This window comes from Stenella coeruleoalba (assembly GCF_951394435.1).
Source record: "Stenella coeruleoalba genome assembly, chromosome: 2".
NCBI lineage: Eukaryota > Metazoa > Chordata > Mammalia > Artiodactyla > Delphinidae > Stenella > Stenella coeruleoalba.
The window spans coordinates 88,605,501-88,633,266 of record NC_137147.1 but is presented as its reverse complement, the minus strand read 5'-3'; the positions used below and the strand labels follow the sequence as shown (position 1 = coordinate 88,633,266).

The 27,766-nt window shown below is 37.8% G+C and overlaps 1 protein-coding gene and 1 long non-coding RNA gene across 3 annotated transcripts in view; both read left to right on the top strand.

The window, feature by feature from the left end:
• The first annotated feature begins 319 nt into the window (after positions 1-319).
• The window catches only part of LOC307182026 (uncharacterized protein), a 153,872-nt gene continuing 126,425 nt past the window's right edge, over positions 320-27,766 (top strand). For both annotated transcript variants that reach the window (XR_013827097.1, XM_079913134.1), the window contains exon 1: positions 320-689. Coding sequence is in view for 1 of the 2 variants with exons in the window: in XM_079913134.1 (XP_079769260.1) it covers positions 444-689 (246 nt within the window). In the remaining variant the exon portion in view is untranslated. The remainder of the gene's footprint in view (positions 690-27,766) is intronic.
• Positions 2,158-27,766, top strand: part of LOC307182028 — a 37,721-nt gene continuing 12,112 nt past the window's right edge. The window contains exons 1-2 of the long non-coding RNA XR_013827099.1: positions 2,158-2,322; positions 5,411-5,481. This is a non-coding gene — a long non-coding RNA (uncharacterized lncRNA). The remainder of the gene's footprint in view (positions 2,323-5,410; positions 5,482-27,766) is intronic.

Genomic DNA, 27,766 nt, shown 5'->3' with positions numbered 1-27,766 from the left:
TGTGTTTGAAAATGTTAAGGCTGGAGATCAGCGCTCTCCACTCTCCCACCAGCCCGTGAGGCTTCCCTTCCATCACTCTGGCCAGGTTACTCCTTGCTGAGAACAGCATGAACGTTCAGAATGTACTGCTGCTTCATTCTTAAAAGTGAGTCTGGTTTGGTGAATGTCATCCAACTTCAGAAATCAAAGAGCCTCCTCCAGAGCTGGCAGCTCAGAGCTCTTAGAAAGGAAATTTAAACCGCTTCCATAACCCACAGGGAAACCTGCTGCTGAAAGAGCTACACATGGGGTAAATGTAAAGCGTTGCTCAAAACGGCCATCATAGACAGCAATTTTCAGTCAGCGAGCACTCCTTGGAATGTTCCCTCCACAGAAAGGATGCTGTAGAAGGCACATCTGCAGGGACGTGACCGCGTGCCTGAGGTCGGTGCCCAGGAGGAGGCATGAGGCTGCTGGATGGTGCCAAATGGGGTCCTAGCCAGAGTAGGGCTTCTGAGATCTTAACTTTCCTTCCAGAAGTTTTTGGGTTGCATGTGGCTCGTTCTTATGTAGATTTTATGGATGCAAAAAAGGAGGGTTTCAGCAGCACACAACTCAACACTTCTCTTTCTATTCCCCATAAAGCTATTATGGAAGAAATTCCACACTCCATAGAGTGTCAGCTTTTTACCTTGACAACATCTCCCCAGGTAACGTTAAAACTATGTCATTTATAAAATCGAATGACATTTGTTTTAAATGTCTTTCCTGTTCTGACTTTTTTCCATGAAAAATAGAGTACATTTAATTGTTTGGGGGAGGGATGTGTCATATCTGGCCTTGAGCAATACAAGTATGTGAGGGAGAGATGGTAGCTGTACTCAGCAAGCCTGAGGGTGGGAAAAGCTACCATCATCACCAACATCATCGTCTTTTTAACATCTTGTGTACATTATGTCATTTCATTCTCACCATAACCTTATCAAATTGTCACTATTAGTGTTGCATCCTGAGAAAACTGAATCACAGAGTCTAAATAGCTCGTCCAAAGTCACGTCGCTAGTTTTTAAGAGTTTGAGCCCAGATATTCTGGTTCTACAGCTACTACTACACAGTACTCTCAAGATCACCTTACGGTTTCTTGACAAATATGTATTCATTACTTACTCTGGGCATGTGAAATGGAAGAGAAAAGAAACAAATCCTTTTTGCATACCTACAATATTAACTTAAATTTAATGACATAGTTTATCCTTATTTTGATTCCTGTTTCATTGTTTTATTTGTAGAAATAGAAAGGCAGAAATTAAGGGATGTGCCCAAGATGACTCTGTTCGGAAGTAATGGAGTCAGCATCTAGGGACCATCTGGGATATTGATACCAACAGAAACACAAGAGAAGGAGCCTCTTGATGCCTCCCTCTTTTTTTTTTGAACAACAGGTGGACATCCTCCTGGGAGAGGGCTGAGGTATAGGCAGCTGTGGCAAACATCTGGTAGGATTCCATACAGTACTCTGTTGCATTCTCTTGTTCTTATTGTAAGTTTAACCTTGATTATGAACTTGGACTTGCTTGGGCTGCCTAGCTTCCCCCCACCTTCCCTGCCATCCCAGTCCTCAGAAGGGCTAGCTCAGTTTGTGGCCTCCACTCACTTTTCTGGGTTCCAGATAGCCATGCTGATGCTGCCCACTCACTCAGGCTCCAGTCCAGCCCTAGGCCACTGCTCCTCCCTCACACTCCCTTCCCTATTCCAGGGCAGGGCAGAGAATGTGGGGTCTGAAAGTTGTTCCCTTGCCCTAAGAATGCCACAGTGTAACCAGGAATTCAAAACACACATTTGTGAAACAATAGATAACAACAGCAAGACAGCCTGTAAGCAGAGTGGGTGTAAAGACTGAAAAAAAAAGCAGCAGAGAGTGTAAAGGAATTCAACATATATGTATACACTACCAAACGTAAAATAGATAGCTAGTGGGAAGCAGCCGCATAGCACAGGGAGATCAGCTCGGTGCTTTGTGACCACCTAGAGAGGTGGGATAGGGAGGGTGGAAGGGAGGGAGACGCAAGAGGGAGGAGATATGGGAAACTACGTATATGTATAACTGATTCACTTTGTTATAAAGCAGAAACTAACACACCATTGTAAAGCAATTATACTCCAATAAAGATGTAAAAAAACAAAAACAAAAAAACAAAAAACATAAATCTGGGTTATTTTCTAGGAATTCTGGTGACAGCTGAGCATTCCTCGGGCTGCTGGTGTCCCAGAGCAATGCAGTCTCCCCAGTGACCAGAGTTTTAACTTCTAATAGAGATCAACCAATTAACTACCAATGAACAGGTGTGTATGCTCTTAGCAGGTGGTATGCAAAAGAAGCCCACAGCAGGCTTAGCACCCCGCTGGGCAGTATCCCTCCCTATGATCTGTTGAGGGAGACAGTACAGTGTTTCTTTCTACAGGTGAAGATTCCTGACATGGCTTGTAACTCAAACTTCGCCAGGCCACCCCATCCCCTTCCTTTTCTAACCCCACAATCATTATCCTAAAAAGAATTTTCACTTTAGAAAGTGACCTTGGTGAGCTGAAGCTTGTAGTTTTAAAAGCCCCCCAAGGTTTCATTTTGAAAAGTCATCATGGACTTTCGATTGACTTTCTCTTGAAGGCTGCTTAAACCTTGTTCATTTGGGAGCACAAAAGAGAAGGTTTAGGAATCCCAAGGCTTCAGTTGCCAGCTGTCTCATTTCTCTGCTCACATTTTTTTCTCCTCTCCAGCAAGATTAAGATGAGTGAAATAATTTCTTTCTTTTAAGATATCATTGTAACATTCAAGTTTTCCATTACTGTCAATTTCTTGAAACTTGTCTCATTAGCATTTTCAGAACAGTTTTTTTTTTTTTTAAAGAAACCTTTCATCAAGGAAAAAAATGTGCATGATCTCTAAATGCAAGTAAGTTGTCACGGGATTTCATTGACATAAATTTGTTCTCTCTTGTCTTCATTTCTGCTTTCTCAGTTCCTCTTTTAATATCTTAGAGCCTGGGAATCATACCAAGTCTCTTTGATTTGAAGAGTTGGAAAGAAGCAGCCTAGATTACAAAGTAAAATGTCTTGGTCACAGTGTATACAGAGGGATTGTGAGACTGTTAGATTGTACCCCAAAGGACTGCTAAGAACAAAGGGAGAAATGCCAAAAGCCCAATCAAAGTAATATAAATAACATTCTAGACGAAATCAACCCATGGCTCCAGAGTTTTCTGCAAGCTCCACATGTTTTTAAAAAGCAGGGAAGGAGAGCAGGTTAGTGAGAAAACCTGAGGAGCCTTGGGTCTCCTTATGCCAATGCAACTAGCAGGTAAGAGCTCCCTGGTGTTACATCTCAGTGATGAAGACCTAATCAAGTCTTTATTTCTCCTAACCTGAAAGCACTTTTGCAAATGCACATGGATTAGCACTAAGGAGCTAATTATTTTGTGAGCTGAGATCACTTTTTAAAAGAGGAGAAACAGTCTCCCAGGATCAGGAGTAGCAGCGTCTTTTACAGCATTTCCTAGAAAACAGTGACATAGACTTGGAAGCAGCCTCCGCAAGTTGAGCACCTGTTCTCTCCTGGGAACTGGGACGTTGTGAGGTAGGAAATGTGGGTCTTATAAGTGGCAGTTGAAAGACAGAAAGAGAAAACATGCAGACTGAACTGCTTTCAAACCAGAAACTCGGGGTTGGCAAAGCCTAGAGTGTGTGGTCCTTATTTTCTATGTGATATTAGCTGTAAACTCAGGTTGTTGGAAATTGTATAGTACTCACAGGATGTGGAAGGCTTTGTTGTATTTTTAAAGGAACCAGCATTTCTACTGGCAATTTCTGCCCCAACCCCTCACTATAAAAGAGAGGGCAAAAGCCAAAGGGAGCATCACTTACAATCTGAGAAGGCACCATATCTCCAAATATGGTGAAAACTGAATTGAAAAGCATGCCTGATCTTAGGCCTCCATCATTTCAGAAACCTTTTACTTACTAACTCATCCGTTCGTGCGTTGCTTGTATTTTCTCTGTTAATCCACATCTTTTCCTTTTTCCTTTGAGTTTAAGTAAAATCCCCTTTGAAGTTTTACCAAAAGAATTATTTTATCTGAAAAGTTTGAAAAAGTTCACCTTCTAAAGTCCATCGTATGCTTTTAAATTTTCTCCTTTATTAATTCAACAAATATTTATTAAGTGCCTACTACACTCCAGGCATGATTCAAGGAGCTGTGGAGTCATCCATTAACAAAATTAACCAAATCTCTGCCTTCAGGAAGCTTCTAGGCAAGGGCAAATAACAAAACAGATAAATTATTAAATTATGTAGTGTATCAGAAGGTGACAGTTACATGGACAAATGAAACCTGGAAGGAGAGGGATGGGCTTCAATTCAACTGGTATGATAAAAGACAGCCTCACTATAAAGGTAACCAAAGGAGGGCTTCCCTGGTGGCGCAGTGGTTGAGAGTCCGCCTGCAGATGCGGGGGACGCGGGTTTGTGCCCCGGTCTGGGAAGATCCCACATGCCGCGGAGCGGCTGGGCCCGTGAGCCATGGCCGCTGAGCCTGTGCTTCTGCAACGGGAGAGGCCGCAGAAGTGAGAGGCCCGCGTACCGCAAAAAAAAAAAAAAAAAGCAGCAAAGGAAGGAAGAGGAGTAGGGTGCTATGCAGGTCCCTGGGGGCTGGGAGGCTGGGAAGTGATCTAAACATTGGGAACAGTAAAAGATAATTGTCTTTTATCTTTTTAACAGGGGGCCAGGTCACATAGGATTTTGAAGGTCATTGTAAAGACATTGACTTTTATTTGGAGTGGGTTAGAAATTCTTGGAGGATTGTAATCAAGGGTGTGACATGAACTGACAGTATTTTGAAAGATGCTAGCTCTAATGTTGAGACTAGACTCTAGGGAGATAGAGATAAAAACAGGATTTGGGGACTTCCCTGGTGTGCTCACTAAAGCACAAGCTCGGTAGCTGTGGCGCACAGGTTTAGTTGCTCCGCAGCATGTGGGACCTTCGCGAACCAGGGATCGAACCCATGTGCCCTGTATTGGCAGGTGGAGTCTTAACCACTGCACCACCAGGGAAGTCCCTAGATCACTTTTTATCAGAATATTCTAGTTGGACTTTTTATTGCTCTTAAAAAATGGAAAAAGCTCATAACTTCAAGGCTTTTTTCTTAATGCAAAAAAATTGTTAGTTTTAACTAAAACTTTCTCCGAATGCCTAAGAAGATAAGCACTTTGAGAATGCTAGTTAATATTCTAACTACCTTTACAAGACAAAGTATCTTAAAGTGTTCTTGCCATTAGACATTCCTAAGACCTTAATCGTCTAACACATATAGTAGTGGACATACATGTGTGGATGGGAAAGTGACAGGGAACCCAGTAGGCACATCTCTTTTTACAGATGGAGAAACAGGCCCAAAGTCACAAAGCTAAGAGGTAGCAGAGTTCGAACTTCAACTCCGCTCTGTCCAGGTAAAAGCCCTTTACTAATGTTTTCTGACTACACTGAGTATTCTGTGGCATATCCCATAGGAAGCATGTTTTAAAACATGTCAGAAATCTGAATTACCTTCTTCCATGCTCTATACTTCCTTAGAAAACAAACTTCTATTCCTCTCTTAAAAAAAAGAAAAAATAGGATGTTTGGTTGGCTGTAACCATGGGGAAAGGAGTTGGGAATAGAAAGGCTGAAGCATATGGGATTGGGAATTAAACTGGGAAGCCTGTGACTGATGCCTGGGAGTTGTTAAATGATTCACATAGTCTCAGAAGGAGTGAATTGAAATAACCTCCTTCCTTCTGAAGTGAAACAAATTAGGAAAACCAAAAGACAGCCAGTTGCTGTGGATAGGGAGCTACAGGCTGTCAGAAAATAAATCGAACATTTACAAACAACTCAAACTACAAACCATTTCCCTCTGAAGATGTGCAGATATCCTTCTGGGTAAAATCAGTCAAACCTGACCTTTAAAAACAGAATGATTGGCTAATTGTTCTCCATTATTTAAAGTCAATCTGTCAGACAGAATCTGAACAACCTTCAGGATATTGTAAAAAAAAAAAAAAAGAATTTAAATAGAAAATAATTACTTCAAAGAGCAACACTAGGAGAATTGGTGACCCTTTCTGCATGTGTTGAAACCTTGCATGAGAATCATTCAAGATCCTGGTTGTCCCAATTAGGGCACAAAGAATGCAAGCCCAGGCAGGCAGCTGCTGATTTGAAACAAGTCTCGCCAGGGAAACAAAGAAAGCTGAAAAGCTATCAGCAGCCAGGTTTCCTGGAGAGCTCTCAGAGAGAAGCACCCATCAGGACTCCAGGGGCTTTGCTTGAGAGAGGTGACCAGTCACCTGGGGGAGTTGGGAGGCAAGAGGCACCATATTGGAAACAAAGCTTTGAGGCTGTGGGGAGACAGGTTCAGGTGATGCTGAGAGGGAGCAGGTCCTCAGGAAGCTGAGCCTATAAATGCTGGTGGCACAGAGGCAACCCCCTCCTTTGGCTACTGCTACAGAAGACTTGCCTTCAAGGGGGATGTTTTGCACTGTCTGCACATAATTATTCTAAGTAGGAAAAAATATGTTTATTTTCTGGGAAAAAAAATCTGGAATATTGATTGCTCTGTCTTCCCTGACTGTCCTCCACATGTACAAAGTATTTTGTGTATTCACAAACTATTTGACCTTATATATAAAAAAAAAGTCCCAAGGGAAAAATGTAGTTTTTGTGTTTCTAAGGTTTGTGTTTTCTTACTGTTTGCTGTCATTGTTAAGCTGGAAAACTAGTGACCATAAATGAACTGGTTTATTCTGAGGATAGAGTGGATTAAAAAGGAAGGAGTTTATCAGGATTTATATGAGGACACTGGGTGGCCTCTGGGCACCTCCAGAAGAAGGCATTCTAGAGATAGGGTATATTATATGTTTAAAAAACATTTCCCTAAATGTCAGAAGGAAGGGAGTGGAGGAAGAGTAAAGAGAGAGATAAGAACCAAAATATTCTAGAGCTGACAAATGTTTATTTTTACCACCCATCTCAGAGGTTAGCCGTTCTGTATTTACTTCCAATAATAAACATATGTATAAATATGTAAACACAGAACAAATGGAACTTCTTAAACTTTAAAATTTTTAATCACAAATAGATTTTAAGACAAACATGTTTTTGCTTTTAAAGAAAAGTCCCTTATCAAATTGGAAAATGTAAAGTATTAACAATAAAACCAAATAATGATGAGGATATAGAGCCCTCTCATTTTAATTAATGAAAATGTAAATTGTTACAATGCTTTTGAAAAGCACTTTTGTGAAGTATATCAACAACCTTAAAATATGCATCCCTTTAGTCCAGCAATACTACACTGGTAATATAGCCTACGAAAATAACTTCAAATATACAGAAAATGTTATTTTTAAATGTATTTATAGCATTGCTCTTTAAAAAATAATAGTAAAAAATTAGGGAATGGCAAAGAAACTCCATTTGCTATTACAATAATGATTACAAATATTATGTGGAATACTTTTGATATAATATTGAGTGATTTTAAAAAAACCTGACTTCTGATTTGACTTCTGATTCTGGCAATATGGTGTACTGAGATTTTCTCCGTAACCCTCCCACTGAAAACAATAAAAATGCTATGTATTGTTTTGATGAATCTTCCGATACCCAAAACAAGTAAAAGAGACAATCATTCTTAGGTAAGCCTATGGGTAGCCCAGAATTTGCTCTAACAGCATTTGCCAAATCCTGGTAACTTTGAGCTTCTGATTTAATAGCTGCTCAGGGTCACCCTGCATGAGTTACAGGAAATAAAGCCTAAGACACACCTAAGGAGGAAAATCTAATGGAAGATTCCAGAATTAAGCTGGGAGCCCAAAGGTTGACATTCTCATTGTAAGGGTACATGAGAAACAAACTTCCTATGCAGAAAAAAGCATAGCAAGGTAGAGGGTAAATCAATCTCCCTTGAGAATATATAACCACAAGCCAGTTTTCACACAGGTTTATGGTCAGAAAAACTCAAGGTGAGAAATAGAAGTAATTTGCAGGTTGGTAGTATCCCAGCCAACATCAGAAGCAAAGACAACTCTTATCTGAAGAGACCCAACTTTAAACCACTTTTCAGATAATTCCTACAAATAAAGTTGCAAGGAACATGTACTTACAGTCAAGTATCACAATGTATCATGAGGAATTGCCAACCAGAAACAACAGCAGAATCAGTGTTGCAGAGAATTCAGATATTATCAAAGAGTATAAAAAGGCATGTTTAACATATCTAAAGAAATAAGAGAGGCTTAAAAATATGAAAAAGGAACACAAAATAAAAAAAAGCAACAAAACAGATATGAAAAGACCAAATAGAATTTCCTGAAATAAAAATATAATCATTGAAATAAAAAATTCAATGGATGGCTTAACTGATTGAACATGACTGAGGAAAAAAAAATCAGTAAAATGGAATACAGATCTGAATGAATTATGCATAAGGCAGTACAGTGTTTAAAGGACAGAATATGAAGCAGGATTAAGAGACACTAAAGATAGAATGAGAGGTTCTAAAAGATGTCTAATTGGAGTTTCATAGGGAAATAATAAGGAGAATGTTTCATAAGGAAATAATAAAGAGAATGTATCAGAAGCAATAGTTCAAGAGATACACTAAAGTTTAAAAAACAACTGATCCTAAATTTGAGAAGTCAAAAAAATTCCAGGCAATATCAATAAAAGGAAATGCTCATCTAGATATAAACTCCAGTGAAACTGTAAAACAATAAAGGCAGAAAGATCTGTAAAGCATCTAGAAAGTAAAGGTGTTTCTACAAGGGCATTGTAAATAGCTTGATTGATTTTTTTTCCCCACAACAATAATGAAAACCAGAAGACAATGAATGATATTTTAAAATGCTAAGAAAAAATAACTATCAACTTACATGGAATACGTGGCGAAATTACCTTTCAACAATAGGAGGGGAAAAAAATAACACATCCAGTCTAAAAGATACCAGAATTTACCACCAACAGATTCTTACTAAAGGTGATTCTCAACAGCGAGCTTCAAGTAGCAGTAATACCAAATGGAAAGGCACAGATGCAGAAAGAAATGGTGAGCAAAGACTTACGCAGGCAAATCTAAACAAATATTGGCTATATAAAATAATAATATATATTTTGTCAAATGAAAAGAAAAAAACCATATACTCTGAGAGAAGATTGATTTGATCTGAAGCATTCTGATGTCTTTTCATTTGAGAAGAGGGTAAAAATAGTGATTAACATCAGGCTTTTGAAGTATCCATGTTAAAGTATCTGTGGTAATTACTAAAAGAATGGATATGGAAAATACAACCTCCAAACTCATAGAAGGCAAAATGAAAAGAAAATGAATCTAATCACCATGCAAAACTTAACCTATTATAATTAGGAATATACATACATTTATACACAATATATGTATACATGTACAGTCCGTCTTTCATATCCATAGGTTCCACATGCATGGATTCAATCAATCATGCCTCAAAAATATTTGGAAAACGTTTCAGAAAGTTCCAAAGAGCAAAACTTGATTTTGCCATGTGCTGTCAACTATTTACATAGCATTTACATTACAGTAGGTAATATAAATAATCTAGAGGTGGTTCAAAGTATATGGGAAGATGTGCGTAGGTTATATGCAAATGCACTACTTTGTATAAGGGACTTGAGTATCCTCAGATTTTGGTATCCTTGCAGGAGTCCTGGAAACAATCCCTGGCAGATACCAAGGGAGGACTCTGTGTGTGTGTGTGTGTGTGTGTGTGTGTGTGTGAGATAAAACTATTTTAGGGTATTTTATAGAGATATAATTGGCATATAACAATCGTGTAAGTTTAAGTAAATCAACATATTGATTTTATATATTTACTATTGCAGTGCGGTTGCCATTATAGCAGTAGCTAACACCTCTAATACATCACATAATTATCATTTCTTGTAGTAGTGGGAACAATTCAGAACTAGTCTCTTGGCAAGTTTAATATTTATAATACAGTTGTATTATCTATAATCACTAAACTGTGTATTAGATCTCCGGGATATATTTATCTACTAAATGCAAGTATGTATCCTTAAGCAACATTTCTCTTATTCCCTCATTCCCAGCCCTTGGGAACCACCATTCCACTGTTTTTTGAGTTTGTTTTTTAGTTACCACGTATGGGATATCATACAGTATTTGTCATTTTCTGTCTGACATATCTCACTTAGCATATTGTCCTCAAGGTTCATGTTCTCACAAATTGCAGTATTTCCACTTTTCTCAGGGCTGAATAGTATTCCATTGTATTACACACACACACACACACACACCCCATATCTTCTTTTATTTTGGCTTCTGAAATATATATTTTTATTTATTTTATTTTTTATTGAAGTATAGTTGATTCCCAATATCCTATTAGTTTCAGGTGTACAGCATAGTGATTCAAAAATTTTATAGATTCCATTTAAGATTATTACAAAATAATGGCTGTATTTCCCTGTGCTGTATAATATATCGTTATGCTTATTTATTTTATACATAGTAGTTGTATCTCTTAATCCCATACACCAATCTTGCTCCGCCCCCCTTCCCTTTCCCCACTGGTATCCACTGGTTTGTTTTCTATATCTGTGAGTCTGTTTCTATTTTATATAAATATTCGCTTGTTTTATTTTTTAGATATCACACATAAGTGATAACATACCTTATTTGTTTTTGTCTGACTTATTTCACAAACCATAATACTCTCTAGATTCATCCATATTGTTGCAAATGGCAAAATTTCATTCATTTTTATGACCAAGTAATATTCCATTGTGTGTGTGTGTGTGTGTGTGTGTATGTGTGTATACACTTATTTATGCATTCATCTGTGGATGGACATTTAGGTTGCTTCCATGTCTTGGCTATTGTAAATAGTGCTGCTATGAACATTGGGATGTATGTATCTATGGAGAACAGTATGGAGGTCCCTTAAAAAATAAAAATAGAGTTACCATATGATCCAGCAATCCCACTCCTGGGCATATATCTGAAAAAGACGAAAACTCTAATTTGAAAAAATACATGCATCCTATTTTCTGAGGAAGCTCATACTATTTTCCATAGTGGCTGCACCAATTTACATTCCCACCAACAGTGTACAAGGGTTCCCTTTTCTCCACATCCTCTCCAACATTTGTTATTTGTGGTCTTTTTGATGATAGCCATTTTGACAGATGGGAGGTGATATCCTATTGTGGTTTTGATTTACAAGTCTCTAATATTTAGTGATATTGAGCACCTTGTCATATGCCTGTTTAGCCATCTGTATGTATTCTTTGGAAAAATATCTTTTCAGGTCTTCTGCCTATTCTTTAATAGGATATTTTTAAATATTGAGTTGTATGAGCTGTTTGTATATTTTGGATATTAACCTGTATCGGTCATATCATTTACAAATATTTTCTCCCTTTCGGTAGATTGTCTTTTTGTTTTGTCAGTGGTTCCCTTTACTGTGCAAAAGCTTTTAAGTTTAACTAGGTCCCATTTGTATATTTTTTCTTTTGTTTCCTTTGCCTTAGGATACAGATCCAAAAATATTTGCTATGATTTATGCCAAAGAGTGTTCTGCCTATGTTCTCTTCTAGGAGTTTTATGGTTTCTAGTCTTAAATTTAGGTTTTTAATGCATTTTGAGTTTATTTTCACATATGTTGTGAGGAAACGTTCTAATCTCATTGTTCTACATGTAACTGCTCAATTTTCTCAGCACCACTTACTGAAGAGACTGTCTTTTCTCCATTATATAGTCTTGCCTATTTTGTCATAGATTAATTGACTGTTAGGTGTGTGGGTTTATTACTGAGCTCTCTATTCTGTTCTATTGGTCTTTGTGCCTGTTTTTGTGCCAGTACCATGCTATTTTGATTACCATAGCTTTGTAGTATAGTCTGAAGTCTTGGAGGGTGACAACTTCAGCTTTGTTCTTTTTTCTCAAGATTGCATTGGGAATTTGGAGTTCTTTATGCTTCCATATGATTTTAGAATTATTTGTTCTAATTCTGTGAAAAATGTCATGGGTATTTTGATAAGGATTGTATTAAATCTATAGATTGCTTTGGGTAATATGGACATTTCAACAATATGCTTTCAATCCAAGAACACAAGATATCTTTCCATTTCTTTGTATCATCTTCAGTTTCCTTCATCAATGTCATATAGTTTTCAGAGTACAGGTCGTTCACCTCCTTGGTTAAGTTTATTCCTAGGCATTTTATTCTTTATGATGCAATTGTAAATAGGATTGTCTTGTTGTTTTGTCTTTCTGGTACTTCACTATTAGTGTATAGAAAAGCAACAGATTTTTTTATATTGGTCATGTATCCTGCAATGTTACTGAATTCATTTATTCTAGTAGCTTTTTGGTGAAGACTTTAGGGTTTTGCATATATAGTATTGTATCATCTGCAAATAGTGACAGTTTTATTTCTTCCCTTCCAATTTGGATGCCTTTTATTTATTTTCCTTGTATGATTGCTCTAGCTAGGACTTCCAATACTATGTTACGTAGAAGTGGTGAGAGTGGGCATCCTTGTCTTTTTCCAGATTTTCATGGAAAGGCTTTCAGCTTTTCACCATTGAATATGATGTTAACTGTGGGTTTATCATAAACAGCCTTTATTATGTTGAGATATGTTCCCTCTATACCCACTTTGAAGAGAGTTTTTTGATGAGTGGATGTTGAATTTTATCAAATGCTTTTTCTGCATCTATTGAGATGATCATGTGATTTTTATTCTTCCTTTCTTAATGTGGTGTATCACATCAATTGATTTGTGAATACTGAATCATCCGTTCATCCTGGGAATAAATCCCACTTGATCCTGATGTATAATCCTTTTTATTTACTACTGGATTCAGTTTGCAAATATTTTGTTGAGGATTTTTGTGTCTATGTTCAGCAAAAATATTGGCCTGTAATTTTCTTTTTTTGTAGTGTCTTTCTCTTGTTTTAGTGTCAGGGTAATGGAGGCCTCACAGAATGACTTTGGAAGTGTTCAGTCCTCTTTAATTTTTTGGAATAGTTGAGAAGAATAGGTATTAGCTCTTCTTTATACGTTTGGTAGAATTCCCCCTGTGAAGCCATCCATTCCTCCTGTACTTTTGTTTGCTGGGAGTTTTTGTTTTGTTTTTTACAAATTCAATTTCACTAGTAATGATCAGTCCATTCAGATTATGTTTCTTTCTGATTTAGTCTTGGCAGGTTGTATGTTTGTAGAAATTTGTCCATTTCTTCTAGGTTGTCCAGTTTGTTGGCATATAGTTGTATAGAGAATTCCACATGCAATCTGATTAGAATTATATAACCAAAAATGTGTAAAGAGAAAAGATTAAATATGACAAAATTCTTTAAAAATGCATTTAAGGGGTAAGGCTGAGTAGGAGGTTTTTCCTTAATATATTTTTTTAATGAATTTTATTCAATAAGAATCCACTAATTTTATGATTAACAAGTAAAAGATTGTTTTCTTTCATTCTATAGCCATGATGTCACTAAATCTAACATTTATAAAAATGTATTTATTTTCAAACTATGAAAAAAGGTTTGCAAGAATAAGAGATTACCTAATGAGTTGCATCTCTGAGTAGCCTTTCTGAACATCAACAGTGATGGAGGCATACCCCTTCCCCGTTGAAGGGTAAATGACTCTACTAGTTTTCCACAAAATGTTGACCTTAAGAGTCCATGCTACTCATGCCCCACAACCAATCCATGTGAGAAGTCTGACAGTCCATCTTTCATAATACCTCCTGCATCCATCCTTCCTCTCGGTTCTTAATAATTCTACTCAGAGTGACCAGGTTAGTCTTTCCATTCACCTCCTTGAAAGTATGCTATGTTCCCTTATACAAATTCTTCCCAACTGTGAAAATAGTTTGAGTTATTCAATGATTCCAAAAGCATGCATGGTGCCTCTTCACCCCAATCCCTGTGCCGTGCATTTCCTACTAGCTCTTCTCCACATATCTATTCTTCCAGAACCAGTTTAAACTCCACCTTTTCTGTAAATTCTTCTTACACCAACCCAAACTCAACTAGTTTCTCTCTCCTAGAACTTTCATTTTTGGCCTTTATCCTTTGCTCCTTTGTATTAAAAGCACCAATATTTATTCTAAGCTATTATTTAAATTGGACTTCACTTTTTATAGCAGTTTTAGATTCACAGCAAAATTGAGCAGAAGGTACAGAGATTTCCATTTACTCCATTCCCCCACACATGTATAGCTTCTCCCACCATCAATAACATCCACCATAGTGATACATTTATTACAATTAATGGGATTATACTGACACATAATTATCATTCAAAGACCATAGTTTACATTACAGTTAATTCTTGGTCTTGTACATTCTATGGGTATGAATAAAGGTCTAATAATATATATCTACCATTATAGCATCATATAGAATAATTTCATTGCCCTAAAAATTCTCTGTGCTCCACCTATTCACACTTTCCTCCCTGTGATCCCTGGCAACCACTGATCATTTTGCTGCCTCCATAGTTTTGCCTGTTCCAGAATGTCATATAGTTGGAGTTATACAGTATTTAGCCTTCTCAGATTGGCTTCTTCCACTTCCCATGCATTTAAGTTTCCTCCATGTCTTTTTATGGCTTGATAACTCATTTCTTTTTAGCATTAAATAATATTTCATTATCTAGATATGCCACAGTTTCTTTATTTGTTCACCTGCTCAAGGACATTGTGGTTGCTTCCAAGTTTTGGCAATTATGAATAAAGCTGCTATAAACATTCATGTGCAAGTTTTTGTGTGGACATAGTTTTCAACTCCTTTGGGTAAACACCAAGGAGGGTGATTGCTGGATCGTATGGTAGGAGTATGCTTAATTTTGTAAGAAGTTGCCAAACTATCTTCCAAAGTGACCATACCATTTTTGCATTCCCACCAGCAATGCATGAGAGTCCTGTTGCTCCACATCCTGACCAGCATTTGGTGTTGTCATAATTCTGGATTTGAGCCATCCTAATAGGTGTGTAGTTGTATCTCGTTGTTGTTTTAAATTGCATTTCCCTTGTGACACGATATGGAACATCTTTTTTTTTTGCAAGCTTATTTGCCATCTATATGTCTTCTTCCACACTATTTTTAAAGTACCTAATTTTTTGTGCCAAATTTTGGCTATCAACCTCTAAGCATTCAATTCCATCTGTCTATCCACAATTCTCAGCCCAGCTAACCTATAGGTTTTTGCCTTTCATGTTTTAGAATGGCATTTCTACAACCATCAGGAGAATTTTTGAGATTCTGAGGTTTCCTGTAAGATGTAGTTCAGTTCCAGGTTAGCCTTTAAAAGTCACTTACATACTATTTGTTCTATTACTGGGAACAGAATGAAGACAAGTCTAGAGGACATAGCCTTGACTTATCGAGGGAGTGAGGACCATAGGAGACCAGCCCAAAGGATAGCATGACAGAAAAAAATGTGGTATAAAAACGATTAGATTTCAGGATGCGTAAACAGTCCCTTATTTGGGCTCTTGCAAAAGTGCCTATTCATTGAGCTACCTGCCCCTCCTCAGCAGAAGGCAGAAAGCATTAGTTTCCCCTATCAGAGTTAGCCCTGAGCAGCTGCCCCTTTTGTCCTGTTAATAGCAGGAATTGGCTCATGTGACCTTGCAAGAACAGATTTAGGGCAATAGCCTGAATTAATTGTTGTCTATGTTAAAGAGGAACAAAATACTTCCTCCAAATATACTAATAGCTCACTTTGGAGTTCAGTTACAGCCAAGAAGACTGAAGGGGTTTGGCCATGGCTGGGTCATACCTTAAACTACTGATAGCTAACTCTTACCAAGAGATGGACTTGAGTGATAGCCAGCTAAGAAAATTCAAAGTGCCTATCATCTGAAACAAGGGAAATAAATGAACTGGTATAAAATCTCTTCAGGCAGTCAGATAAAATGTTTGAATTGATGACTTAATAAAATATTTGGTGGTAGAATAACCTGTTCTGATAAAAAAAAAACAGTGGTTGTCAGGATACTGCACCCTGATCAATTCAACACCACCTTCATATACAGCTGCACACCAGAGCATGCATAGATCTTTAGGGGAAAATTATACATTCCTGCTTCCCACTCTTTAGTCAAAGAGCATGTTAGAGTAGACATAAGGAGAGGGGGAGCCCTTTGCCATTCTCTTTTAAATAATTAATGACATAAATGTATCTGCTATTCTTGGATAACCCTGTACCCACTAAAAAGCACCTCAGCCTCCTCCTTTCACTGTTCTGCGACCTGAGAAAGGCAGAGCTGAGAGTCATTTGCTGTCTCTCATGTCATTGTATCTGAAACAGCCTGGAGCTGTCAAGCCAGTAGCTCTCCATCACAGTACTGCAGTAGGGTCACAGCTGTCTTTGTTCAGTAAAGTTAATTCTAGTCCCTGTCTGTAGCTCAGGATTTTATTTTATTTCTATTTTTGGTATAATATATAACTTTATCAAATTGTTATACACAAACCAAGTTGCTTTTACAAATGATGATTGACTGACTAGAAGGAAAATACTTTGCATGGCCTTGCTAATCTATACAAGTCTCCTTGTAGCACACAAAGCATGCCTGCCTTCTGCATGTAAAGGATTGGGCCTGAGTGCTCTGACTTCTGCCAGGCATTGTGCCTGAGTCACTGCATAAGGCGTGAATTTTCACTGAAGCATAACAGACTCAAAAGGAGGCAGGACAGTACCACGCTAGGATTAGATATAATAACAACCTTTTTGTCCATTTTGCTTGCTTCTACTTCTCACCAAAAGCACTGTTTATAAATTTGAGCAGAATTTACCAGTCAGGAAGAATAATTTAATGGGAAGATAAAGTTGTCCTTTCTAACATCAGTGTCAAGGAATGTGTGTGTTTGCTAATAAGAAGTTTATTAAAAGTCTTTCACATCCATTGTCTCCTTTACTGTAACCATCCTGTGAAACAGGTATTATATGTTCTTTTTTCAAATGAGAAAACTAAGGTAATAATAACTTGCCCCAAATCATACCAAATAGCTCGTGACGCAGGCAGATTCCATCCTAAATTTTCTGACTCTCGACCCAGTGCTTTTCAACTAGAGCATCCTGCCTCTCTGTACTTTGGATTCTCTCAAATATGAACGTGAATCTGCCACCCGTGAATTTATGCAAACACTTTTATACTACTGGAACATACAGCATAATCAATCCATACCAACTTAGAGCAACCAGTTCCATAAGATTACTTTTCACTGTGGAAAGCAGAACTTTTCTCCTTCCTGGCCCCCTCCCTACTTTTTCCTTCCCTCCCTTCATTCTTCCCTTTTCATCTGGAAAGGATGCTAATGAATTGCTCAAAGGAGACCTTCCCTGTTTCTAGCACTTCTCTATTTCTCCCTTTGGGAAAGAAATTTGTGTTCAACCTGTTCCACTTGTCATTATGAATTTTGGTCACATCCTTTCTTGGGCTCTGGCTTTCCACACTGTTAAGGTTTTTACTTAATCATAGATCCTGCCCTCCCACATCTAGTCCAGGGCAGACTTTGCTTAGATTGACAACACCTGCAAGATAGTTCATTAACATTGGCCTCTCCACTACAAGAAGCTCGGAGTTAGCTCGCCCCAAGCTCAACACACAGAGCACTTCTACTTGCCTCCTCCTTCATGTATTCTCTTGATATAGATATAGTCTCCTTTCTCTGTTTAATTGTAATCTCCTGATGGATAAAGATAAAGTTGTATTTCTTTCTGCTTCTCCTTACAGTACTTAGCTCAATGTCTAAACCTGAGCTGCTAAAGGATAAACATTTTCAAAATGAAGAATTCTCCCCTTGCTTGTACTGAGATTCCTCCATTTCTTTCACCATTTTAATGTCCCTTTTTCATTCTCCAGTTTCAGGGTCTAGAACTTTACGGTACCCTTTAGCTGAAGATTGTTTTTATTTTGTCCATCAGTATGGGTGCTATATTCCAACTTCCTTTCAAATCCTACTGAAAATGTCTGGCATCTTACTGGTCTTCGTAGGTTTAGTTAGGTTCATAGTTATATGATTAGCTCCCTGGGGTGTGGTTAGTAGATGAGAGCTTTTCGAACTTTAATGTATGACTACACAAATAAGTATTTTCTGAAGTGCCTTCCCACTCTTGTTTTCCCAGAAGTTTGTATGCTATTTATCCTCTCATTCCCACAACCTATGAGATCTTCTTACCATATATTGCAGCATCCTGATGTTTCACTCCACCAATGAATGTGATATATGTAAACATATAAATCATAAAGCATTTCTTCCTACAGATAGTAAAGAAAAATTCTAGATTCCAGGTAACATCAGGGCTCACATTCCCCCCCTAAAGCACCCATTTTTCTCTCTCATTTACTTGAAACTTAGGAAGATGGGTTGGCTCTGACCCCTCAGAAAATAGTAGCTTCAACCTACCCTAATTTTAAATACCCAACTACAGTATACCTATTCTTTTATCCTCACATTAATTAAAGACAGTTCTATATTTTTTCTCGTGTTGAGTAAATAGTCCTATTGATTTAGATTTACAGAAAGTTCTTCTTAACTACTCAAGACCAAATCTTCACGATAGAGAATGTATCTGATAATTGTTAGTGCTATTTTTGACAGATGTTCAATATGTAATAATGATCTGCTGCTTTGACTAATCCAGCCAAATCATCAGCTTTACACAGAATCCAAAGGCCGGTTTGGGAGCACTGCCAATATCTATTCCAAGAGATTTTAGCGTAAATCCTCAAGTAAAAAAAGATAGAGATGTGAATCATTGGACTATTCCCCCCACACACCAAAAAAAAAAAAAAAAAAAAAAAAAAAAAAAAAATCCAAGCAGAAAAAAAGCAAAATAAAACTGTGGCTAGTATAATAGTTCGTAGGTTCAATATTTACCAGTTTGTGTACCATCTGAGCTATTTCCTTTAATCAACCATGCACGTGGCACTTTTATTCTCAGGGGACATTATTGCCATGACAACTTTATCAGACTAAACACTGAAATGCAGCTCTTGGAGCAATCTCAATTTGGGTACGGTTTAGAATGTTATGTTATTCTTTTATCAGCATCCTTGGTGTGCCAAACAGATGAGAAAAATTTTTAACTGACTATTAAAATCACAATAAAATGTAAAAACTTTACAAAGAGAAAAGGAATAAGCCATTAGGCTGAAAAATGGGCAATCAAAGGAGCTACTGCGCTCGGCAGATGGAAAAGCAGCAGGTGCCATGGTGTGATGGGACCTTGCTTCCCATCATGCATGCTCTACAGTGATGCAGGCTGACAGGGAAGGGAATTAACGTGTCAGAGCAGGTACTTTCTGTCCATTAGCTGATTCCCAATACATCTTCACAGACTGCTACCCATGGCTCTTTGATAAAATGGTTTGCAATACGTGGCTCCAAAAGTTGTAAAGGGAAGGACAGCTATGAGTGACCCTCTTTCAATGCCTCAGCTTAACAGAGTGTGAGTGACCAAGTAAACACGCTCCAGCCCAAACTGGGATTAGTGATTTCAGTCTGTGAATAAATTACTTGAATATAGATGCTGTGCATACATCAAAGTGACAAAGGGCTACAGGCTCTCAGTGCAGGGAATGGAAGGGGACACTGATGAAGAGAATTCTCAAGGTAACAAATTAGCTCTCAAACAAATGAGTCTCAGGAAGGCTCTGAGAGTACAAGCACCTCTCTGCTTTCAGAGAAAAAATGCCAAATTATGAAGGGGCAACCTGAACTGGCAGGTCAGCGTAGACAGACATAGCACATTAGGCATGGTAAACACTGATGCTCTGGGGCTTTGTCATGTGTCAGGCTGGTTTCTTTCCCTTCCCTTCCCTTCCCTTCCCAAGCCTGAGTTTATGTTCCAAATCTTACCTGTGAAACCTCAAAAACAGAGTGAAACAGAAACAGAGTTTTAAATTAAATTTGTGCAATTGATAAGATTAGCTTTTTCCAGATCTTTGTCCGATAAACTAATTGAATTGCACAATTGTTTATTGGCCTTGGCTGTTAAGACAACTATTAGATTAAGAAATAGTAAACCTTTTTTTTTTTTTCTGTCCATTTCTGTCCATTTCATGACTGCATTGGAAAACCAAAGCTGGCTGTCACTCATTATGTATAGTCATCAAAGGCAGGAAATGAGAGTGGGCTGCATTTATGTTAAAACCTTAGAAATTATGTGCATATCAAAGGGGCATTAATCTAAGGATTCAATTCAAGCCTTCCTCATCCCCTAGTCTAAGTAAGGGACACGTTATTCTATTTCAAACCATCTTGTATTTTTTCTGCACACTTATCACATTGGCATTTATAAATAATTTTCATTTAATGTCTGTCAAACCTCACTAAATTCTAAGTGACATGAGGGGAAAAAACGATGCACCTTGCCTCAGCACTTAGCAAGATACCAGCCACATGGTAGCCCAGTATCTGCAGAAAGAAAAAGAGATGGAAGGAAGAAGATAAATAATGCAGGAAGAAAAGGAGGAAGAGGTCAGGAGAGGATTCAGAAGATGAGAAGTAATTTTCAGCACCTTTCTATATCTGTATGTCTTCTTTAGTAGCCTCCATGAAAGCTTTAAATTTATTGAGATGCCTAAACAAATTATATACTAAATAAAAATGAGGAGGAAGAGTGTACGTCTGTGTTGACAGCAGTGGGATGGATATCATTGAACGATGTCCAAGGACATTTGAAGAAACAGGTATGCATATCCTTGGTCTTGAAATTAATTTCATAAAAGAGACAATGAAAATGGAAATATCTCAGTCAGAATAGAGTGAGCTTTACCCTATTCAGAGGCCATACCCAGAGAGATTAAAATTACCCTTGTAGGTCTTGTGGTTCTTATCCCAAGTGTTTGGAATAAGGATCTGTATTTGGTAGTACAGGACATTTAACTTGGATCAGATCATTCTTTTATTCACATCCCTCCTAAATCAAGTATGAGCATACCTACTATGCAGGATTATACAAGGCAATGACTATATATTTTTTAATGTGAAAGTAAAACAGTGAATACAGTGAATCCTTTGGAAATTATGACGACCAGTTATAATAACACCTGAAGTGCACAGCACCTGAGTTTCCAGAATGATTTAATATTACATTATTTAATGATGTACTATTACATTATTTAATCCTTAACACAATTAGTTTATACTATTATTTAACCCTTAACACAATTAGTTTATACTATTATTTAACCCTTAACAGGATAATTAATCTGGAAGTGAGGATTTACTAATCGTGCAACATTCATAAAGTAACTTAACTTCTCTATTCCTTAGTTTTCTCTTCTAAAACGATCCAAAAAGGTTGATTAAAATTAAATAGGATAATGAGTGGAAAATACTTTGCTCAATAAATGCTATTATTGTTATTATTATTCAGTAGCACAGATATCACTAACTACAATTTACAGATCATAAAAGAACCTCAAAAATTTAAATTATTTCATTGCTTGTGAAGTGGTGGCCCCAGAACTCGTATTTCTAATTCTGAAATCGTCACACTCTGTACTATGCCAATCTTATCCTGAGCTGCAGTTGACTTTAAGACCTAAGTTTGAGGATGTGTGGCCCCTTTGGAACACCCACTGCAGGATCCTAGGGACAGCAACTTGGTGTGGAGCCAGTGCACCAAGCCAGCAGGATCAAGGTCCTGGAACGCCAGGCCTGCTGAAGAGATCAGTCAATATCAGCTGCTTCCCAAGGCCTCCAGAGAACCTGACATTTTGGCTTTCCTTCATTTTAGTTCCTGTCAATTTCAAAAGAGACAAGCTTCTAGGGCTGAAATTGATGTGTTTGTGTGACTATTCCAGGCTGCTGAAATTGACAGAAGTGGAAACTGATGAAAGTAACCAATTTGTCAATTTCAGCAAAAGGAGGGCTTTGAAGGCGGAGATTGACTAGTCTATCCTTTTCCTGCCTGATCAGAAAATTTAATTTCCGCCTAACTTTAAAAAGTTTTGTGTTTACTCTCAGAAATTATTTTGGACTGTCCTCTAGATACAACCTGAAGTGGCCTGATAGTTTAAACAGACGGTCAATTCCATCAAAATCCAATTTGGTGTATTGTTTAACAGAATGTTGTTTTACATTGGATTGACTGACCAATTTATTTTAAATGGCTAAAAAACGTTATTAAAATGTGGAATCACTCTAAACCCTGCTGCTTGTGAGTTTTGATGCTTCCCATGAAAACAACTTAGCTTTAACTGATATGCAGTCAAAAACTCAAATCAGTTCAGAAACTCTATTGCATCTGTCAACTATCTGGTTTTCATAATTTTGCATGATTAAATCAAAATGATTTGTAGAGGGCTTCCCTGGTGGCGCAGTGGTTGAGAGTCCGCCTGCCGATGCAGGGGACACGGGTTCATGCCCCGGTCTGGGAAGATCCCACATGCCGCGGAGCGGCTAGGCCCATGAGCCATGGCCGCTGCGTCTGTGCGTCCGTAGCCTGTGCTCCGCAACGGGAGAGGCCACAACAGTGAGAGGACCGCGTACCGCAAAAAAAAAAAAAAAAAAAAAACAGATTTGTAGAGACTTAAAATTATACTAGAGGTGTTAGAAATCTTGAGTTCCAGGTCTGCTATTTACCAATTATGTGATCTTGTCCACGTTACCACCTTTGATTCTCAGCCTTCCCCCTATAAAATAAGGAGGTTGGACTACAGCAGCATTTTCCAAACTGTGTTCTTTAGAAAAGAAAACTTCCTTTCATAGGACATTAATAAGTCTAACAAAAAATACAGGATTAAATAACTCTGGAAAACATTAGTTATATATGCTTATTGACAGCAGGACTTCACAGATTCTTTATTATCTTAACATGTTTAACGGTTATGAATCTCAGTCATAAACCCTAGTGTACAGTAAAATAACTATACTTTCTAGATCCCATCGTGCCAAACTGCTGAGAATCTTCTCTTCAGTTGTGCTGGGGGTCTTGGTTCCCGGAATCTCCATAGGCAGAGGATATGGGTGGCCCATCTTATCCTAAATCACCAATCCACAAAGTCTGTTTCTGGGACTCTCTACATGAGGAGATCAGCAAGCTTTTTCTGTAAAGGGCAAGATAAAAAACATTATAGGCTTTGCAGACCTTTCAGACTGTTGTAATGACTCAACACTGCCACTGCTCAGTTCTGTCATTGTAGTGCAAAAGTAGCCATACACAATATATAACGTGTACAAAACTTTCTTTTTTTAAAAGTGTAAAAACCAATCTTAGGGACTGTATGAAAAACAGATGGTGGACTGTATTTGTCTTACAAGCTGTAGTTTGCCATCCTCTGGTCTAACTGACTGGCTCCTGGATGCTTCTGTGTACATTTCTTGTTCTGAACTCCCAGTATCTGGTTTTTTGATTCATTTTTTATTTATTCATTCAATATTTATTGAGTGCCTACTAATTGTCTGGGTCTGTGAGAGGTGTAGTGTATACAATGGTGAACAAAAAAGACATGGTTCCCACCTCCTTGGACCTTAATGTTTAATTGGGGATATAGACATTCCACAAGTAAATGAACAAAAATATAGTTCAAATTAAGTAAGTTCTACAAGTAGGGTAACCAACCATCCTGGTTGGCCTAAAACTTTCTTAGTTTTAGTGTGGAAGGAACTGCATCCCAGGAATCCTCTGATTCTTGGTGATCAGGGTGGCTGATCACCCTACAGGGGTAAAAGCTGGTGCTATAAAAGAGAATAACAAAAAGGATATACTTTATACTGTATGTGTAGTCTGGAAATCTTTCTGAGGCAGTAGCATTTAAGCTGAGAACTGAAAGATAAGAAAAAAAGACATTCATGAAAGAAGCTCAGCCACATGAAGAGAGGAAGGGAAGGGAAGTCTAGGCAAAAGAAGTCATTTGTTTACAAAGAGCTTGGGGCATTCAGGAAACTGTAAAAATCTGTTTTTAACTAGGGCATATTAAACAAGGTAGATGGCAGGTTGAGATAAAATTAGAGATGTAGGAATGACTCATATCATGGTCCATTGGAAGAAGTCTGGGTTCTATTCTAAATGCAGTAGAAAACTATTGTCTAATTCATAAAAAAGGCTTTTCAAATATTTTGTGCCTAACCCAGGGATACAGAAACATTAACCATAATCCTTTTTTCAAGACATACATTGTCTATCAGTTACCTCAAGGATGGTCTTACCTATCTGTAATACAGAGGATGAGCGCTAAAGTGTACAGTGGGTGTACAGTGAGGAAGAGAAGTTAAAAAGGAAAGGAAAGCCTTAACTTATTCTTTCCAGCTGGGGAATTTCTCAGGCTCTCCCTCCTACCTTCTGCTTCATATTTCTCCAATAGTCATTTGGTTTCCCCATCTGTATACGATTATTTCATATTTCCACATGTCTGCTCTGTCAGCGACCTTATAGGATAGTGATTAGGGTATATGATCTCTCTGGAGTTAATTTGTCATTCTCCCCAGGTACTGCCTTTTTGTTGGCTTCTCTTGACCTCACCCACTGCAGCCAGGGCAGTAAGAGATCCCCTCCTATACACCCTGGGACTGCATCCAGGACAACAGGTCATGTTGCTTGGGGAGGGGAAGCACTCTAAGACAATGACTCAAAACATTCATTTTGCATGTGCAGATACAGCTGCGGCCCGTCCACATGTTAAAGTAGGAAGGCCTTCACAGAAATCTATAAGAAATGCCACAGGCTTTGATTTCTGGCCGATGTCTCATGCAGAAATAGTGCATTTCATCGGCTTGCATTAACAACTCTGGTAATGAGAATGGAGTTATTGACATTTCCATTTCATGGTGTGAACACTCCATCATAATGAGGGGGAATGTGGCTGTTAACTGCTGTGTTGTTAGGACAGGAAAATGAAAATTATTGTTCATCCTTTGTCCCGTGTGAAAAATGCCCTCATTTAAATGTCCTGAGATTGCTCCCTATCAAGTCCAAGGATCAGACTGGTCCGCAAATTTGCTTCTGGTTAGTATGATAATGAGACTTCAACTACACACCAAATAATTATATTTATTTAAATTTATGATTGTGCATTAGAGAGCTCAGTAGTATTCAGGAGGTCTTGAAGCCATAACTTATAGCCTCAACCTCACCTTCTTCTATACATTTTACTTTTAGAAACTGCTGTTGAAATGCAGATGGCTATATAAATTTCCACTCCTGACCTGAAATATATCCAGCAATGTATGCCACGATTAATTGGCACTTCAGACCTCCTCTTTTCCCCCCGGGGATTATCTGTTTTGCAGCCTATGAGATAAGATGATAGGATCCTCTCTGTTAATATACATTCTCTCTGCAGCTCTCAAAGACTAGCATCTAGCAGCAATGGTGGAAATTTAATCTTGATCTTCTATCACAGCTTGTTTAAAAATTACATCCAATAGCCAGCCAGTGTGTGAAGGCCACTCTCCCTGAGTTCAGAGTTTCTCAGTCACTTTCTTTCTTTTTTATTATTAAAGGCCAAGCTCAGAATCCCTATGTTCATCACTGCTGAGTGTTGACAAGCCGCAAACACTGCCACTGACAGTAGTTAAAAATGCAGCTGGGTTAATGCTGACATATTGCTATCTTCTGAGGGCCAGTTGATGTGTGTTCATTTATAGTCTAATTGCATGTCCACTTTAAAAAAATCAGCTCCCAGTCTGGAATGGATAAAAATACAATTACCGAATGATATGTGTAATCATTCAGTGCTGTTAGTCCCCAAAGGTGATATTTCAGTGACATTGAGAAAATTAGATCTATTCTTTACAAGTATATCGCTATACTTTCACTCTAATGCCATTCTAATTGGAAAGGAGCATTGAAATGTGAAGCTGTGTGCGTTTCACTCTCTAATTATCACTGAACAACTCATTCTTAGGATAGGTTTCTGGAAAAGACAGTTGCCACAATGCTTTGATAATCCCAGATATTCATTGCTGCTTTCATGTCAGATAAAACTTGTTTTCCTTCAGTAAAATTTAGATTGCCACTGAGAGCTTACTAGAAATAAAGATTTGGGTGAATGCCTGTAATTTTTATAGTCCATTCATGTTTCTGAAAAGAAAATTTCTATATGGATATACTCCCCCCAATTTTTACTTCCAAATGGACCTTCAAAATGTGAATATTTGCCCCTCTATTTTACAGGGTGGTTGGGAGGCTCAAATTTCATAATAAAAGTACAAGTTATTTTGTAAGCTTTTAAGATATATACAAACATGAGCTATTACTCTTATAATTGCTGCTGCTGTTATTATTATTATTATTAATCATCTGTCAATATATGTCAGGACCTGATTTAGTCAGTTGTTTTGGGGCCACTGCCTATAGAAATTATGAAGTCAAATTAATATCTCTGGCCTTAATTCAGTTAGATCCCTACTGTACAAGTCAGCGGTGTCTGGATATCTGTGTATTTATTAAGGACCCTCGTCCATTCCCTATTCTCAGAATCATAGATTTATAGAACAAACAGTACAGCTAAAGTGACATTATACCCCACCAACTATGCTATTATTAGACTACAAACTCTAAGAAGGCAAGAACTGTCTCTTCATAGAAGGCATTGAATAGTTACAATCTGTCTGAAGAAGTGAATGAATACCTCTATTTTATATTTCTTCATTCTTTATAAGCATATATTCCTTTATGTTATTGAGCATAATTACAATAACTGCTTTAAAATCCTTGTCTATGAATTCCAACATCTCAGTTATTAGTTATCATAGTTTCCGCTGATTGTCTTTTCCCTTGAGAATAGATCAAATTTTCCAGATTTTTGAATTTTGGATTGTATTCTGGATATTATGAGTGCTGTTGTAGAGACTCTGGACTATGTTATGTTCTTGCAAAGATTACTGATTTTTTATTGTCTTAGTGGGTAATTTGACTTGTCTCAAACTGAAAACTCTGTTTTGGACAGCAACTCAGTTATTTATTGGTAGCTAGACTGCTTGCAGTCTGCCCTATGTTTGTGTGGTGCAGGGGTCAGTTAGGGATTTATACAGACTGTATATACAGAACATGTTGCTTACCTTCTCTGGCTCTTCTTCTGGGATTCCCCCCCCCCCCGCCCCTTTCTAGTGGCTGTCATTGGTTCTTCATGCCAGAAAGATTGCAGTTTTTTATAGGAGTTTTAGCTGCCCCATGTATGCTGACTGCATTCTGACCTTGAGCTAAAATCAGTAAAAAAAAAAAAAAAAAAAAAGTGGGGAACTCATGCCATGTCATTTTCTTTATCCAACTGTCAACATCTCTTCAGAATCTGCCTAAATTTTGTTCACTCCTCAGGGTCTTGTATTTTCCACAATTTGTAGTTTTTATCTGTTGGAGGATTTCTTTTATATTCTACATGATGAAAATTAGGTTCAGAGAGCTAGTAAGACTTATCTATTAAAACCATAGAGCTGGTTTCAATTCTCTAGTCATGACCATATAAACAGAGCCATGCCCATATTGTCTTTCTTGATTCTAATCCAGGACTTTTTTTTATCCCAGATTACTGTCCTCTCAGTCAATGTAGCACACCATCAGTTTAGGTCAACACTCAAAGTTTAAAGATGTCCCAATGAGGTACAGTTGCATTAAATATACTTCCCTTTGTTACTGAAGCTTAGTTCAGAGTTTGTTCGGTAAATGCAATGCTCAGCCAACAATTAGTAGCTACCTAGGATGAAGAGATGGTGATATTAGATGA